The following is a 16,635-nucleotide window of genomic DNA, read 5'->3' as shown; positions in this document are numbered from 1 at the left end:
GCAACTGCTGAGTGGAACTTGCAACACCACATTGCTACTGATCAGTCAGAGATTCATTTGGAGTTGGGAAATCCACTGTGAGGATTGCTATGATATGAGAGTTCAGGGCCATTAATCACATCCTGCTATGAAGGACTATGTTTCGTAGGAATAGTGGATGCTTTTTCAGTAATAGGACTCACTATGCAGGAATAGTGGATGGTTTTGCAGCAATGGGATTCCTGAACTGCAGTGTAGTGACAGATGGTATGTATATCCCTATTTTAGCACCCAATCACCTTGCCAAGAGCACATCAACTGGACTGCTTTTCTCTAGTACTACAAACGCTGTTTTACCAGCATTAACATGGGAAAGATGCACGACACACATCTTTAAGAACAAAAGCCTGCTTAAAAAGCTGCAAGCAGGGACCTTCTTTCCAGACCAGAGAATTACCACTGGAAATGCTGAACCACCAGAGGTGCTCCTGGGAGTCCCAGCCAATCCTTTACTTCCATGGCTCATGAAGCCTTACACCCACGACCTCAACAGTAACAGAAAGTTCTTCAACTCCAGACTCAGCAGGTACAGAATAAGAGTTGAATGAGCCTTTGGCTGTTTGGAAGGCTGGTGGCATTGTCAATTTATGAGATTAGATCTCAGAGAAAAAAATATCCCAACGGTCATAGCTGCTTGCTGTGTGCTTCATAATAACTGTAAAGCAAATGGGGGAGGGGGAAGAGTTTCCTTCGGTGTGGAGGGCAGATGTGAAGTGATGGTCAGCCGATTTTCTGCAGCCAGGTACCAGAGCTATAAGAGGAGCTCAACGGAGAGCTATACTGCTCAGGGAAGCTTTGAAAGACCATTTTGATATGCCACCGTAATGTGTGTTGCTGTAGTGTGCTGTGCCTGGCACTGTTACTTTTTTTTTTTGCACCTCAGTATGAACCTTGTAACGAGTGCTGTGTGTAGTAACAAAACAACACTGCAAATGCACCTATTGCTGTTATCTGTGAATAGTGTCAGCCTCAGCCTGCATATGTTGTGAACTAACAAAGATGAATTCAGATTCCATAAACAAAATTTTATTCCAAACCCATGCAAACAGATGTTTATAAATAAAAGGGGAAAGAACCATTGAACGAGAAACAAGTCACTTTGCAAACACGTACACCATCAAGTCTCTCATGGGTCAGTGTGTGTGCAGCTGGGATTGTCTGTACTATCCCTTGGGGTGGAGTGGTAGGGATAGTGTTGCGGCTCCAGACACCACGTGGAATGGAGGGCAGGGGGAGTATGGAGGTCTCAGAATGCAGAGGGTCTACGGACTGCAGAGGAAAGCAAAGACTGTTGAATATGAAGGTCAACAGGAGTCTCCAGCGTGTGTGTTTGCTGCTTGAGAAGTGCTAGCATTACTTGCTGTCCACCTTTTTCCTTTTTGTGTGCTTTTCTTCTCTATGCTCTATCCCCGTCCATTCGATCTGCAAGGGTGATCCTCCAAGACATGTGTTTATAATCTGAAACAGCAGAGGCTTGCAGAATCTCTTGGAAAATTTCACCCTTCGTCCTCTTCCTTCTTCTCCTTATCTGGCTGAGTGGCTCAGCAGGTCTGTTGTGGATTGAGAGACCCTCAGGGCCCGATTTCCAGCTCTAAAAGATACAGTGCACAGAGGTTCTATTGTGAGTTTATTCACAAGTTAAATGGAAACCTGAGATACTGAACTCACTCCTCTTTATCCACACAAGTTGCAAGCCCTACATTCTCAGTTCTCCTTGGGATTCATTGAGCATGGTGGCAGTCCCAGTCATGGTGAGAAAGCAAGATGAGATAATGGGATGGGAGTTGCTCCCAGGAATAAGTAACCGGGATATGGCAACTGAACTGAATACTGACACAGGAATGGAGATTTCAGCTGATATTTCACTTTTGAGGGCAATGGAGGCTGAAAGGGAACAGCTCCTGCATGTGTCTGGCTGCAGATGGAATCCATATGCTGCTAGCCTATGTGCTGCAACGGTGCCTGCTGAAGTAATTGCTAAGTGGAGTAGGAAAGAGTCCTGCTCCAGCAGAGGGGAAAAAGGCAGCCCTTCCCAGAAACCTTCGGCAGAGGATTGCAGATTACTTCCAGGAAAGTGTCCTTGAGAGCTTTATGAAGGGTTCATGGTGCATCCCAGTGCAAATAACCTATTATGCAGGGCCCTCCGCCTCCTAGCTGAACAGGGAAAGAGAAGTGGATAGCAACTCTACTTCTCGTTATTTCACAACCTCTCCTAGCATGATTAAAAAAAGAATAAACCAACAGATGTGTCCCTGCAATATCTAAGCAAACTACATACTTACCAGAGATTCCTTCCCATGCATCATTCTCATCTGGGCTGGACTGCAGGGACTGGCTCCACTGCTCTGGAGTCAAACTGGTCCTGGCTCACTGCTCCACTGGATCCCCCCACAACCTCCTGTCCCCCAGACTCCTCTGCCTGCAACACCTTGCCTCACTGTTCACTCCAGAGGGCTGTGTTTCTGACTCCTCTGAAGTATGCACAGGGTTTTGGGGGTGGTATAGAGGGGAGAGGGGTGTATGATGAGGATAGCATGCAGCTCTTTGAAAAAGCAATATGTCTGTGGCTCTGCACTAGATCAACTGATAACTTCCCTTGTCTTCTGGCATGCTTGCCATAGTGCCTTGGCTTTCATGTGACACTGCTGAGATTCCCTCTAGTAGCTCTTCCCTGCCCCTCATCTCCTGAACATTCTGCTCATAGATATCTATGTTTTTATGGCTGGATCAGAGTGGTGCCTGCATGCCCTCTTCTCCATGGACCCAGGAGATCCACCACTTCCTGTATACTCAAGACAGGAGCAAGTCTACAGAGTGAGGCTGGCATGATCAACTGGGTAGTTGCTAGGTGAGCTCTCCACAGCCAGCAAACAGGAAATGGAATTTCAAAAATTCCATTTAGAGAGGAAGCGTTAACCTGTATTCCTGGCCACTGAGCAGCCGAGTTCAAAATGTTGACCAGAGCAGGACACTTTAGGATACCTCCTGGATCAGGCCTTAGACTAACCACAGAGATTAATGAAAAGATCAGACACACAAAAAAATCAATAGGCCAGCAGTTAAACTAACCCAAATGCAACATCCTTCAACCAACGAATGGTCACACCTTTGAAACCAATTCCAGGAAGCTTCTGGGGAGGACCAAACTAATCAGAAAACAGTATCAACAACGAAGCACAGGGTATGCAGAAAAATATCATTGAAGAGCCATGATTTAGCATTACAAGGAGAGCACATGGAATTTGTCTATCTGAGGCTAAATGATGAATATCTACACAAAAGCTGTACTGCTAATGCAAGTAGATTAGCTCTTGAAAGGCAAGGAATACAATTTGGAATTTCTCCATGGTTATGAAAGTGATAATGGATTTATGCAAACTCATTATAACAAAGGAATCCATAGAGATAAAAGAGGACAAGAGGAGAATCACAGGAATCTAAAGCCACATTGTACTTTGGAGTAGTGGGTCAGCCCGTCTCACAACAAAAGTCAAATCTTGCACTGTGGGAGAGGTTTTCTCCAGGCCTTTGTTCTTACCTTAGTGTGAACAGTGATTATTTAAAACGAAAATGTGTTACAGGATTATATATAATCTGAAAAACCCATCTCAGGCTACGTGTAATCCTCTAGCAACTGTGCGGAAACCATATCAAGACTTCCCAATGTGCTTTCTGAGAAACCAGACTGGTCCATCAATCCCCAGCTCTGCTTCATTTCTCTACTCTGTACACCTCAGAGAGATCTGAGTAGAGCTTTAGCACCCTGCTTGATGAAAGTGAAACAGAGCTTTTACCACCTGTCACACAAGCAAACTTCAAAGTGACCAGGAGCACCCGCCATAGCTAGTGAAGCTGTGTGTTCTAATGACAAGGGGACTGCAGAAATCTGCACATGTTAATCTTGGAGTAACTGTGCAAAGCAAAGTTTCTTCTTTTAACTAAAACAGGTCTTCAATTGTAATTAGGGTTGTAAAATCCAATTTAATTGGTTAACTCCAGCTGCCAGTGTTCCAGCTGCTGCAGATACCCAAAGCAGCCTCTGTCCACGGCAAGCCCCCCAGGGCTAGAGCATCCCACAGCAGGGAGAGATCTGCTCCATCCCCTACCAGTTAACTGGAACTGGTAAGTGTCATCCCCTTCAGAGTGAAGCTTACTGGTTAACTGCTTAACCATTCACATCTCTAGTTAGAATGCTGTATTGATAATGGTCAAAGTGCTTTAAATCCTCTTGCTTACCTGTTGAATATTATTGGAATTTAACAAAGGTTTTTAAACATCTTAATTCTCATTGAGTCCAAGATAGCCTTTTTTCAACACAACATTCCCCAGCCAGGTAGTGTGGCTCTACATGATGATGTATTGAACAGGTTAAGCACTCTTAAATCAGGTAGGAAGAGATTAATAGTGAGAAAATGTTGCATCTGTATTGGCAAAGAAACCCTACACACCAACATGTCAGTCACTCAGTTCCCTCATCAGACCAGCCCTGCCAGAGAGCGTTCAGCAATGCCCTTAAAGAGATGAATTCTCTGGTCACCACAACCTGACACAGGATGAGTTACTGGCTTAACAACTCTGGGTAGCACTATTGCTTAAATCCTTTTAGGCCTGGCACAGACTCCAAGCATCTTTCCAAAACACATTTATTAGAGGGCAGATGTAGATGCAGTTCAGATCAATCCAGAAGTTACAGCAAAGCTGAACGATAAGAGCTCAAATCCATGCAGAGACATGTCTAAAACCAAAGATAGTGTCTTAAATGTAACCTGAACATTAGCATATAGAAGAGATTTAAAAAGGGTCCTAATCCCTTAATCCGAGTTACGTAGACTCAGATCAGACATGAGATGTATTGTATTTTTTAGCATATTATACTATACAAGTAGCATGCTAATTAATACATGCCTTATGTTATAAGGCTGTAAGAACTCCATTACTTCTACAACACAGCAACAAAATGCATTCTCTCATGAAAACTTCAGCTCTGGAAAATGACCATCAAAGCATTGAAAAACCTCTAATACTAACACACAGCTGCATTGCTTCTATTATAATGCAACCCAGTAACATTACCATAGTTTTCCTACAACACCAAATCTGGAAAGCTCTCACTAAAACATGATTGCATTACTAGGGCTCAAAAAAATGTACTCCTCAGGAGTGAGTCAAATTATTGCCCAAGAATGCGTTTTTTCCACCAGGCCTGCCTGTCACTCCTCTCTCTCTGCCCGCTTTTAAAATGAGTAGTGCATTGATCACAGGAACATTCCATGCTTCCTCTGATGTAACCGTATCAAAGCTGTGCAACAGCACTCCGTGCTATTACAGGAATAATGAACACCCAAGGGGAATGCACATCCGGGAACAGAGCGAGGGTTCTTAACCTCAAACTCATAACCATCCAGCCCTTCCCCTTCTGCTAAATTAGAGAGGAGTGGGCGGGGCAGTCTTGGCCAAATGGGAAGGAAGGATCAGTAGGCAAGTCCTGGTATGGTGACGTGTCATGGTATGGAAAAAGTTGAGAACTATTACTATAGAGGAAAGACAAAAAAGAGTTGTATCCTAAAGAGGGAGCGAGACTGGAGAGAGTCTGTTTATCTAAGAACTCCTCCTAAATGGTAAAAGCTTCCTCTTATCATAACTTGAAAAGCAATATAAGGATTTGGCTGTGCAGGAAAATGGGATGTGCCTGGAATAGGATTGCTTCTTATAAAACCAAACAGAAAAGAGACAGAATCACCAAATCAAGTACAGTCCTCAAAATTGGCATCACTGAGTGAATGCTGAAAGAGCTCAGGGAGGGCAGGTATTCAGGGTGTGCACTGTGGCAGTTCTGTGCAAGGCCTTGGGAAGGTTTGCCTCACCCCACCCTCTGGCCATGGCAGGTCCATGCTGCAGCTGTGGAAGGGTGTGCACATCCCTTCACCCCCAGCTGTGTCTGTTCCATACTGGGGCCAGAAGAGGGGGCGCCTCCCGCCCCAGCTATGGCACCAAACCTGGATCTGCCCCAGAGGTGCCACTGTTGTATACTTTGCATTGATTTTCTCTGCCAGCATAGACCTAGCCTTAGAAGTAGCAGCAGACAATGTTTATGCTGCTTCTGCTACTTTTAAGCCTTGTGCACTAGGATTATTTTATTTCTTACCGGTACTACTAAAGTTTCCTGTGAAGCAGTGTTAGCAATAGAGATCACTAGCATAGACAAGGCTTTTGCTTCTAGACCCAGCTGCAGGAGGAATAGGCAGCACTGATTCTCTCACCAATTTCCTACGCTTGGACTCTTAGGGATAGCTTTCTCTCATGGCTTCTAGCTAGTATGTGTCTTTCAGGCCTGGCATTTGAGACTAAAAATCTCAACCGATACCCCCATTTAATTAGCCGACACCACTTGCCCCAGTGTTACTAAGGGTACATATTTCAGTCAAGAGCATTTAATCATCATACAGGTTTAGAAATAATTGAAATGAAGTTTATACATCTGTAAGTCAGAAGCCCTTTAGTCTGAAGTTGTTCCACTCCTCTGGAGAGTAGAAATGGGAAAATGATCTTGCAGATGGCAGCAGTACAGCAAACAAATCAAAATGTATCTCAGAAATATTTGACATTTACTGTAATGAACAAGTAAAACTAGAGGAACTGACTGGCAGGCCTAGCTGTAAAAGCTTCACACTTGCAGCATTAAGGGTGAAGAGTCCCCCTACTGGCAGCAACATAATAAACTCTACAGATGATTGAGTTGTACAATCAACTGTAGCTTTGAGGCAACTGCAGTTAAAGGTGCGGTTAGAAGAGACATACATCCTCAGGGTGCATTGGACGTACTCATCTGTTTTGTGAAACATGTTGAACTCCTGAACCTGATGGTAGCCTGCCCTACATTATTCAATATCTAAAAATATCCAGTGGAAAATGAAGTCAATCTTTGTAAAAAGAAGCAGCTCCTTATCTCCAGGCTGCCTGAGTTTTTTTTTTTATAAATCTAGCTACAACTGTGGCTCCCCATAAACCAGTCTTCCTTGGCTCTTCTCCCCCTTTCCTTGGGAAATCCTGATGCAGCATGTAGAAGTGAAGTGGGTGAAGAAGAATGACAAATACAATGAGAAAAAGCAGTAGAATGAAGCAATCCTGAATGCTGTAATATTCTGGGTTGCTTGGAGAACTAGATATAGTATATCTGCAAAAGACTGTTAGATGCTTAAAATAAGGGAGGCTTAATGGCTATAGACAATTTCTGTTTATAATCCTTGTTCCTAACATGTTTATGTTCACATAGCACAAGTAGCTGATTTAGGCTTTTTCCAGCTACACTGACGTAGGAAATGATGTAAAACATGGCAAGTGATTAAGTGGGGATGTAGGGAAGAGTTCAATTTTATATGAACTGCCACAAATCCAAGGCACCTATAACCCAAGTGCCCTGCAGTTAGGAAGGGGAAGGTTCCCATTTCGGAGTTGTAAAAGGCTTTGTCCTTGTTTTTATTACTAGCCATAATTAGTATGACCACGTTTCCTTATTCTGAATATGGGATACCTGGGAAAACGACTCATATTCAAGCAAGTTCAACAACAATCAGAACTATGTAGTATAAGCGTTCAAATTAACATCAAGTTGACTGAGCTCCTGTTAAAACACTGCAGAGTACCTTCTTATCATTTAAGGTTTGAGGGCTTGCACAGAGAAAAGAGTGACACTCACACATTCCCATACACCTCTCTCAAGTGTGTGTGTGTGTGTGTGTGTGTGTGTGTGTTTTGTTTTGTTTTGTTTTTCAAACAACCTTCCCTGGTGCTCCCACCCTCCATGTCTGGCTGGACCCCCAGGACAGACCTGCCTCTCCCAGTACCAGGTGTGTCTTCCCAAAGCATTAGGCTGGGAGGGGGGGTACACAGGGTCACAGTCCCCTCCCCAGATTTCTTCCAAGGTTCACATTGGAAAGTGGCCAGCAGTAGCCTTTCAGCACTGTGCGAAATGGAAAGGATAGGAGCTGCTATTCTCTGCAGAAGATAGAGAAGGGATGACCTAACCCGTGTCTTTGCAGAGATCATCTCTTCTCCCCCCGCGTCCACCCACTCTCTCTCCCCTTCCCCCATGGCTGGAAGCAGTTTGTCCCTTCTTGCCCTCACAATGTTGATAGGTAGCTAACAGCTCCAGGCAGCTGCTGGTCACCAACATAACCCCACTGTCTCCTGCCCACCAAGTACAGCACAGACACTGTGCAAGGTCAGTGATGGCTAGAGATGGCTCAGCACGGAGGGCGCTTAGGGGACAGAGCAGCTTTGCACTCCCCAGGGGAGGACCAAGGGTAGCCGGAAGGTGAATAGGGTGAATAGCCCCTGTCCAGAGGTCTGCTGTAGAGTCTGCAGGTTTGGGGTAGAAATAGGCTAGAAATTGCTTTTCCCCCGCCCACTCCAGAGTAAGCTGAGGGGCAAAGAGAGACTTCCCCATGCTGTTTGACTTCCCCATTGTGTGGGTCTTTGGCATATGCAGAGCTTGGCTTCCCCTAGCTGGAGAGTCTTGGGTTTTCCAAAAGCACTGGCCTAGCCAGAGGCAGTGGAGAAAGGAAGGAGCCTGCCAGCCAGGCCGTTGGTGGGCTCAACATGCTGAGCTTATGTTGACCAGGGGCTAGTTCTCCGCACAGCGTTGGGAGAGGGACATGCCCCACTGGGGGGATATGGAGGAGCAGCGGGCTAGAGGGGGGTGAAGAAGCAGAGAAGGGAGAGAATAGCAAGGAGGAGAATGTAAAGGGCCAATGGGTGGGTTGCAGAGGCAATCTGTAATCGACCACCATCTGCCCACCCTCACTAGCCACTGCAGCTTGCAGCGCACAGCCAGTGCCAGCCAGAAATGGGAGGGTGGGTGGTGCTCTGCTGGCCAAGATCCCACATGCAACAGGGCTGTGCTGGCGGACTAGCAGGGGGAGCGGCCTGGCTCTGCCTGCTGCATCTTCACTCCACCACCCGCCTTGCACACTCAGCTCCATTGTCAGCCACTGGACCCCCCCAACTTACTGCTGTTGGGCAGGCAGCTGGCCAGCGGCAGGACCCACCAGCATTGATCGGAGTGGGAGGGAGGGAGAAGACAAAATACAGGACAATTCACACATTTTTAAGAAAAAGTCAGGATATCACCAGGAATGCTTAAATACGGGGCTGTCCCTTTAAAAACAGAAGTCTGGTCACCCTAGCCACAATGCAGAGATACTAAAGCCATATTTACTAGTGTGACTGCTGCGGCCTTCCTCCCTATTCACAGTAGATTCCAGCCACAGGCAATACTAAGAGAACACAGGGTTCATCGGTCTTGTGTTGGAAAGATTTCTTTATCTTTCAAACAGACTGACTAACATGTGTTGGCAGAACCTGGCTGAGATCTGCTCAGAATGCTCCAGGTTTTGCTGTTTGATAAACTTCCTTCTGTATTAGCGGCGAGAAGTCCTGTGGCACCTTATAGACTAACTGAAGTGTAGGAGCATAAGCTTTCGTGGGCAAAGACCCACTTTGTCAGATGCATCCCACGAAAGCTTATGCTCCTACACTTCAGTTAGTCTATAAGGTGCCACAGGACTTCTCGCCGCTTTTGCAGATTCAGACTAACACGGCTACCCCTCTGATACTTCCTTCTGTATTGCCGCAGTTAAAGAGCCATCTCCTCCACACTGGGAGAAGCACCACTGGTCTCAATGGTTTTAAATCAAGAAGTAACACGGGGTCCCCATCACCAGACTCCAATGTAAGTGCTGAAATGGATTAAATCTCTCTCACAAATTACTATCCTTCATTAGTTTCACTGGAAAAGGAGGGGCTCATAACTCTGACCAGTGCAATGATCATGAGCAGAATGATGAGAATGCTCACATGTTGAGAAGAGGACAACGTCATGGACCCAACCATCACCAGAACTGGGAGTACATGAAGATCATTTATGAGATATCTGACAAGTTACACCTTCTCTCCAGCCCCATGAAAAAACCCCTGCATCACAAACAAGCCTCAAACATCCCAGTCAGCACTATGCTGGCCCTCTGGAGATAACAGCTGGGGTGAAAGGATGTCTGACATGTTATTTCTTGGCAGCAAAACAATATGTAAAAATGCAAGGAACATAGAGGACTTCACAAAGGGAATACAGATTAGTCTAAGAGTTGCAACACAAGGATTAGCACTCCCCTAGGGACTGTTCTTTCCCCGACCCATGTCTTCTACCTTGGGGTGGCTCCACAGTAGGGGTGCAATGTAAATATTGGGTAATTGACTACAGCCGGCTGCTGAGTGGCGAATGGTTGAGTTACGACCGTTGGCATTTACGACCAAAGCTACCATGGAGCGGTCATAAAGGCAGTCCCTGAGTGACGAACGCAACCAGTGCTTACGAACAGCGCGGTTGCTATCTAACTCAATGGGGTCCTAGTGACGAACAAATCGAGTTACGGCCAAGTGTTTGGTCCGTAACTCGTTCATAACTAGGGGAGAGGCTGTAATTGAATAGTCGATGCATATTTGCATTGACTATTTGATTAGTCAATAGGGCGCCTCTGCCTTTGAAGTGTAGGAACAGCCCTCAGTCTCTTGCTACACTTCCAAAAGCAGAGGCGCTGCATGGAGCCCAGGGTCAGCAGGAGAGTGCTGATCCTGGGCTTCCCACAGTGCTGCCACTTAGAAGCATTACAAGGAGCCCGACAACAGACTCCTTGCAGTGTTTCAAAGCGGAAGCGCAGCACAGAGCCCGGGGTCCCGAGCTGATTTCAGGCTCCACACTTTGAAATGCCACATGCAGCCTGGGGACACTCCAGCTGGCAGCGGACTGCACATGGTGCTGCTGCTTTCAAGTACTCCTCCTTCTCCCCCCCCTCCGCTGTCTCTATCTGAAAGAGGCAGAAATGCAGGGGGAAGAGATTAATTGACTGTCCTGTCGACTATCTGATAAGCATTTGCTTATCAGATAGTCAACTAGTCTTTTACATCCCTAGTACAATGTAGTTCCTCCAAAGTGGGCAAAATGTTGCCAATGAGCCAAATGACAGCCTAACACCCATACAAACTCCATTGGGAGATGAAAGTGACTATGGACAAGATGGGGGCGTATAGCAAGGAAATAACACAAGTTGGGATTGGAGAAGGAATGCACAGAGGGGAGGCACATTCTCACCTGGAAGGGAAGGCTGGAGTGGAAAGTTGGGGGGGGGGGGGACAGTCTGATCAGGCAAATGAGTGGATGGGGCAGTCTGACGGGATGTGTGAGAGGCACAGTCTGTCTGGGGCCAGGAGACCTAGGGAGTGGGGGGGAGGGGTACAATGAGTGATGGTGGGGAGCAGTCTGATGGGAGTGAGAGTCTGACCAGGAGGCACAAGAGGCACAATCTGACTGGTAGGTATGGGGATGAAAAGCAGAATCTGAGTGGACAGTCTCACTGGGGATGGAGGCGCAGCCTGATGTGGGGATATGGGACAGTCTGACCCACTGGGAGAGCATGGGGCACATGCTGGCCCAAGGGGACAGTCTGACCCAGCGGGGATGGAGGGGGCACAGGACACAGTCTGACAGAGGGAATGACCATAGTCTGACCCAAAGGAGATGGGGGGGGAGAACAGAGTACACTCTGACTGGGGATGGGGGGCACAGTGTAACCCAAAAGGAATGGGGGGGGCACAGTCTGACTGGGGGAGGGCGACACTGTCTGACCCAATGAGGCTGAGGACAGGGCTCTGGGGCGCAGTCTGACCTACAGGATGGAGGGGGGGCGGGGCACGCGCTGACTGGGGATGGGGGACACGTAGTGTGACCCAAGGGCGATAGGGGGGCGCAGCGTGACCCAGTGGAGCTGGGACCAGTCTGACCCAGAGGATGGGGGGGCACAGTCCGAGCCAAGGGCGATGGGGGCGCAGTCTGACCGCGGATGGAGGGGGCACGGTCCGACCCAGCGGATGGAGGGCACGGTCCGACCCAGCGGAGGGGGGGCACGGTCCGACCCAGCGGAGGGGGGGCACACTGACCCAACGGCGCTGGGGACGGAGGCCTGGGGGGCGCAGTCTGGCCCAAGGGCGATGGGGGGCGCAGCGTGACCCGGTGGGGCGGGGGCCCGGCTGGCTCGCGGGGCAGAGGCGAGGCCCGGCCGAGCCCCCTCCCCCAGGGCCGCGCCGCACGCACCTTCTGGCGGATCTGGCCGGACGTGGAGACCTTGCGGATGAGCTTGTGCGGGGAGCCCGGCTCCTGCTCCGGCTCGCTGTCCGACGACTCCTCCGCCGCGGCGGCGGCGGCAGCAGCGACCCCGGCCTGGGGCCGCGAGGCACCCGCCGCCGCCATGCTGCAGCCTGAGGAGCGGGGCGGCCCGGCGCCCCCCAGCGGCCGGCGCCCGCCTCTGTGACGCGCCCCCTGGCGGGCAGAGGCGGCCCAGCGCGCGCTCGCGTCGGGGGGCGGCCGCGGCCTGGCTCAGCGCGTGGGGCAACCGCCCCGCCCACTGAGGGAAGGGCGGCAGCGCTTCGGCCCCGCCCCCCACTGCCTGGGTCCCGCCCCCCAGTAACGGCCCCCCCCCCCCCCTCACAGGCCCTGGGTTCTGCCTCCTCCCCCCTCGGTCCCGCCCCCCAGTAACGGCCCCTCCCTCACAGGCCCTGGGTTCTGCCCCCCCCCTCACAGGCCCTGGGTTCTGCCTCCTCCCCCCTCTGTTCTGCCCCCCATAGAGCATCCCCCACTCCCAGTCCCTTGGTTCTGCCCCTCTCCCCCCTTCTGTTCTGCTCCCCAGTAACCACCCCCCCTATTCCCAGTCCCTCGGTTCTGCCCCCACCAAATCTATACTAGAAAGAAATGAAAACTGGCCACTGGAAGCTGCGATGCTTGAGCTGGGGCGGGGACAGTGCGCAAAGTTTCTCCCCCTCCTCCCCCCTGCAAGGGACAGGCAGTGCAGGGAGGCACATGGCACCAGAGTCTAGCTGCTTTGTGCAGCCTGGGGCTGCGCCAGCAGGGAGCCTGCCTGAGGGCCTCAGTGGGTTGCTGGCCAGGATCCATCTAAGTAAGCGCCTCCCAGCTATAGCCTGCATCTGCCGCCCTAATCCCTCATGCACCATAACTCCCTGCCCCAGGTCACCACCCAATCCCTCTACATCCACCTCCCCCAAGTCACAACTCCATCCCAGACTCTTCATCTCCTCCTGCACCCCTCCCCTAGGGCAGAACCCTTCCCAGACTCTGCATCCCAATATCCTGCCCCAGGTCAGAATCCTCTCCTTCACCCTTACGCTCTCCCAGACCCCAAAGCTCCCTTCTACACTCCAGTCCCCTGATCCAATTCTCTTCTGCACCCAATAGCTGGTCCAGACCCTGCACCCCCTTTCCAGAAAAAAGTGCAGTGCTGGACCACTTACCAAAATCTTGGGAGTTGCTCCGTACCAAAAATTATTGCCCACCCTTGTCTAAACAGAAAAGACAAGCAAAGGGTCAGAGGGGAAACAGAGGCACAGAAAAGTGAAGAGACTTTCCTAAGGTCATACAGCAGCTCAAAGAACACTTAGCCTCTTCTACAGAAAAGTTAACTGAGTGAAGACTCACTAAATCGAACTCAGAGGGTGCCCTTGTCGGCATTCGGTGATACTACTTTTGTGAGGAGTAAGGGAAGCTGATGGGAGCATTTACTCCCGTGGGCCTCACACTGTGGTGACCACACCAAGCTCAGCTTAAAGTAAACTGACTCCTCCTATGTACTCTACATGGCTGGAGTTGTGTACCTTAAGCCGAGCTGCTGGGTCCAGTGTAGACCTGGCCCTAAAATGTGTTTCTCCTCTTAGTCCAATGCATCAAGGTGTTGATCTTCAAGCAAGTAGGAAAGGCTCATCCAGTCAAGCTTTTGCCTGTGGCTAGACACATTTTAAGTGAAAAATAAGTAAGAGTGTCACCTCACAACTATCATTCCTACTCTTAAACTCTTCCGCTGCAAGCTAACTGCATTTCTAGGCACAACACGGGTAAAAAGTGTTTCTTCTTTTCTTCCAGGATTAGCAGTGGTAGAAGGAACCTGCCAGAGGTGCCAACCTTTCCCCCTGCTTTATTTTGCAATTTGTTAGTCTCCTGCCCTCCCTTCAGCATCCTTTTAATCAGACACCACTAATGAATAGCAACCAGTTTGCTTTTCCTCTCTCCCACCCACTCGATGACAGTAGGTTCCTGACACCAAAATGCACTCTATTTTTCAGTTGAAAGCTGTGCTGTTCTGACTCAGACTTTCCACGCACCATCCTTCAGTTGTGTTGTTAGCATGAAACAACCCAGCACTGGAACTCTTGCCAGCCATCTCACAGGAAGTCTCAGGAACGCCTGCCTATGTAATACAAGGATGGCTGGTGTATTAGGAAGGGCTTTTTCCAGTCTTCTATGCAGGACTTCCACATGAAGGAGATGGGATAGAGGAAAAGAACATTTCTCATCAGGGTAAAATTGGTGCCCTAAATCTGCTAAGCATTGCTGGCTGTTGAACAGTTTATGGAATCTATCTTCAAAATAGATTTAATATACACTTGCATTAGCAAACTTTAAAGCTACTGTTGCATAAATTGACACATCACTACTAAAGAAAAAATCTTATCTTTCTACTATATATATTAGAAATGTGTGTGTCTGTCTGTGAGCCCATTTGTTGAAGAATTCCTAACCCAGGAGTGGGGAACCTTTTTGCGCTGGGAGCCACTGACCCACAGAAAAATCAGTTGGGGGGCCACACAAGAGTGAGAAAAAACCCTCACTTGCACTCCAGCCCCAGAGCCTAGGGACCCCCCAGGCTTTGGAATGGGGCCAACAACGAGGGGTACGGTGTGTGGGAGGGGACTGCCAGGAAGTGGGCTGGGGTGAAGGGATCTGGATGGGAGGTAGGGTGCAGAAGTGGAACAGGGTGCGGGATTTGGGCGATGGGGGGGAGGTGTTTACCTGTGCAGCTCCCCAGGGACACGTGGCTCCATGCCCCCTGCTTCTCCTATTGGCTGCAATTCCGACCAATGGGAGTGGTGGGGAAAAACCTCCTGGTGAGTGCTTCCCTATACTGCTGTTTCCTCAGCCAGGGGGGAGAAGGAGAGGCAGCACATGGAGACACTTCCCCCTCCCCGCCTGCCCACCAGGCAGAGCCCCCGGCCCTGATCCAGTTCTGCCTTGCAAGACTGTAGACCACGAGTCTCAGAGCTCCCCTGTCCCCTGCAGCGGGGAGGACCCCACGCCCCATGGGCTGGAGCTAGGCAAACTGTGGACTGGATCCAGCCATGGGCTGTAGGTTCCCCACCCTATCCTAAATGGTAAGAGCTAGGACCACCACATGTGGCATGCTGCTTCCTCTTATCACTTAAAGCAAGCTAAGGGTTTGGTGGTGCCAGGACAATGGATGTGCCTGGAATTTGATTGGTTCTCAGAAAATGGAAAGGGAGGGGTCAGATAGGAGGGACAGTTATGCCATAGAATGACCATGGGGGGGCAGCAAGGGGCCAGAGATGAGGACCAGAACAGCTGTAACCCCATTGGGCCAACGGGGGGGGGGGGAGGGGGAGGTGTGGAGAAAGGGACTGTTATCTCCTAGCCAGGCGACATGCACCCCTCCCTCAGCTGTGCCTGCTGCAGCGGCCATGGACAGGCGCTTCTCACCTGGCCCCAAACTGCTGCTGTGAGTGAGGGCTGGGGCTGTCCTCACTCCCTGGGGCAGCCTGCACACTAACCCCTGAACCCCAGTCCCACCCTAGTACAGCAATTTAAATGAAGAAAAACAAAACTTGAGATAAGAACCCAGCAACACCAGGTAAATCTTTTAGTGTCCTATATAGTAATATAGCACTGGACATCTCATCTGCAAATGGTTCATTTGAAAGTGTATGAACTTCCTTTTAGGTCTCGCCTCCCTTATGTCTCATTTTTGTTAGTTAAATGGAAAATGGAGCACAGTGGGCCACTGATGGGAGAAGACACTGAAAATGAGAGAGTTTCATAAAAATGTAAGGTTAGCAGGGACTTAAAGAAGTCATTAAGTCCAGCCCCCGATGCTGTAGCAAGATCAAGTAAATCTATACCATCCTTGGCAGGAGTTTGTCAATCCTGTTTTTTTTAAAACTTACTATGACGTAATACTACAATAAGCCTAAACTAATTCAAAGAAAAGGACAGAGCATTAGCTGAGAAACTAGAATCAAAACTAAGCTAGATCAAAAGACCATTAGATGATTCTATTTCAGCTGTAAACATGACTAGCAGACTAAGCGTTTGATTTCTTAGAAAACAGTGGAACCTGAGAACCAGAATGCAGGCTAATCATCTTGAAACTAAAGACCTCACTGCCTCTGACAAAAATCAGCATCTTTTGGTCAAGGGGCAAGAAAGTCCAACCTGACTTGCACGTAGCTAAAGTGCTGATTCAAAAAGCTAATTTCTCCTCCTTGCGTATAAGGAGTAAAAGTACTAATTCAGGTTAGTTGCTTAAAGTCTTTTGTACAAGTCCATCCCTGCCTTATTCACAGTGTTATGCATTATTACTTTGTTCTACACTGAACTTTCAGAAACTGTCGCTCATAGAGGATTTTGTGAGGAAGCTTGGGACATTATGCAGGCCATATATATAAAAGGTTCAACTGTCATAACTT

At 48.9% G+C, this 16,635-nt stretch overlaps 1 protein-coding gene across 6 annotated transcripts in view; it reads right to left on the bottom strand.

Annotated features, from left to right (window-relative positions):
- Positions 1-12,391, bottom strand: part of DGKD (diacylglycerol kinase delta) — a 75,398-nt gene extending 63,007 nt beyond the window's left edge. For 4 of the 6 annotated variants that reach the window (XM_075937417.1, XM_075937419.1, XM_075937429.1 and 1 more), the window contains exon 1: positions 12,185-12,390. In XM_075937417.1, the coding sequence (XP_075793532.1) occupies positions 12,185-12,340 (156 nt within the window). In that variant the 5' untranslated portion in view covers positions 12,341-12,390. Of the gene's footprint in view, positions 1-12,184 lie in introns of all 6 variants that reach the window. The other 2 variants (XM_075937420.1, XM_075937418.1) reach the window with 2 other exon arrangements.
- Positions 12,392-16,635: the final 4,244 nt, after the last annotated feature.

The sequence above is a fragment of the Pelodiscus sinensis genome, chromosome 10 (assembly GCF_049634645.1).
Source record: "Pelodiscus sinensis isolate JC-2024 chromosome 10, ASM4963464v1, whole genome shotgun sequence".
Taxonomy (NCBI): Eukaryota; Metazoa; Chordata; order Testudines; family Trionychidae; genus Pelodiscus; species Pelodiscus sinensis.
Note: the sequence above shows the minus strand (reverse complement) of the source record. Positions and strands in the feature narration are given on the sequence as shown.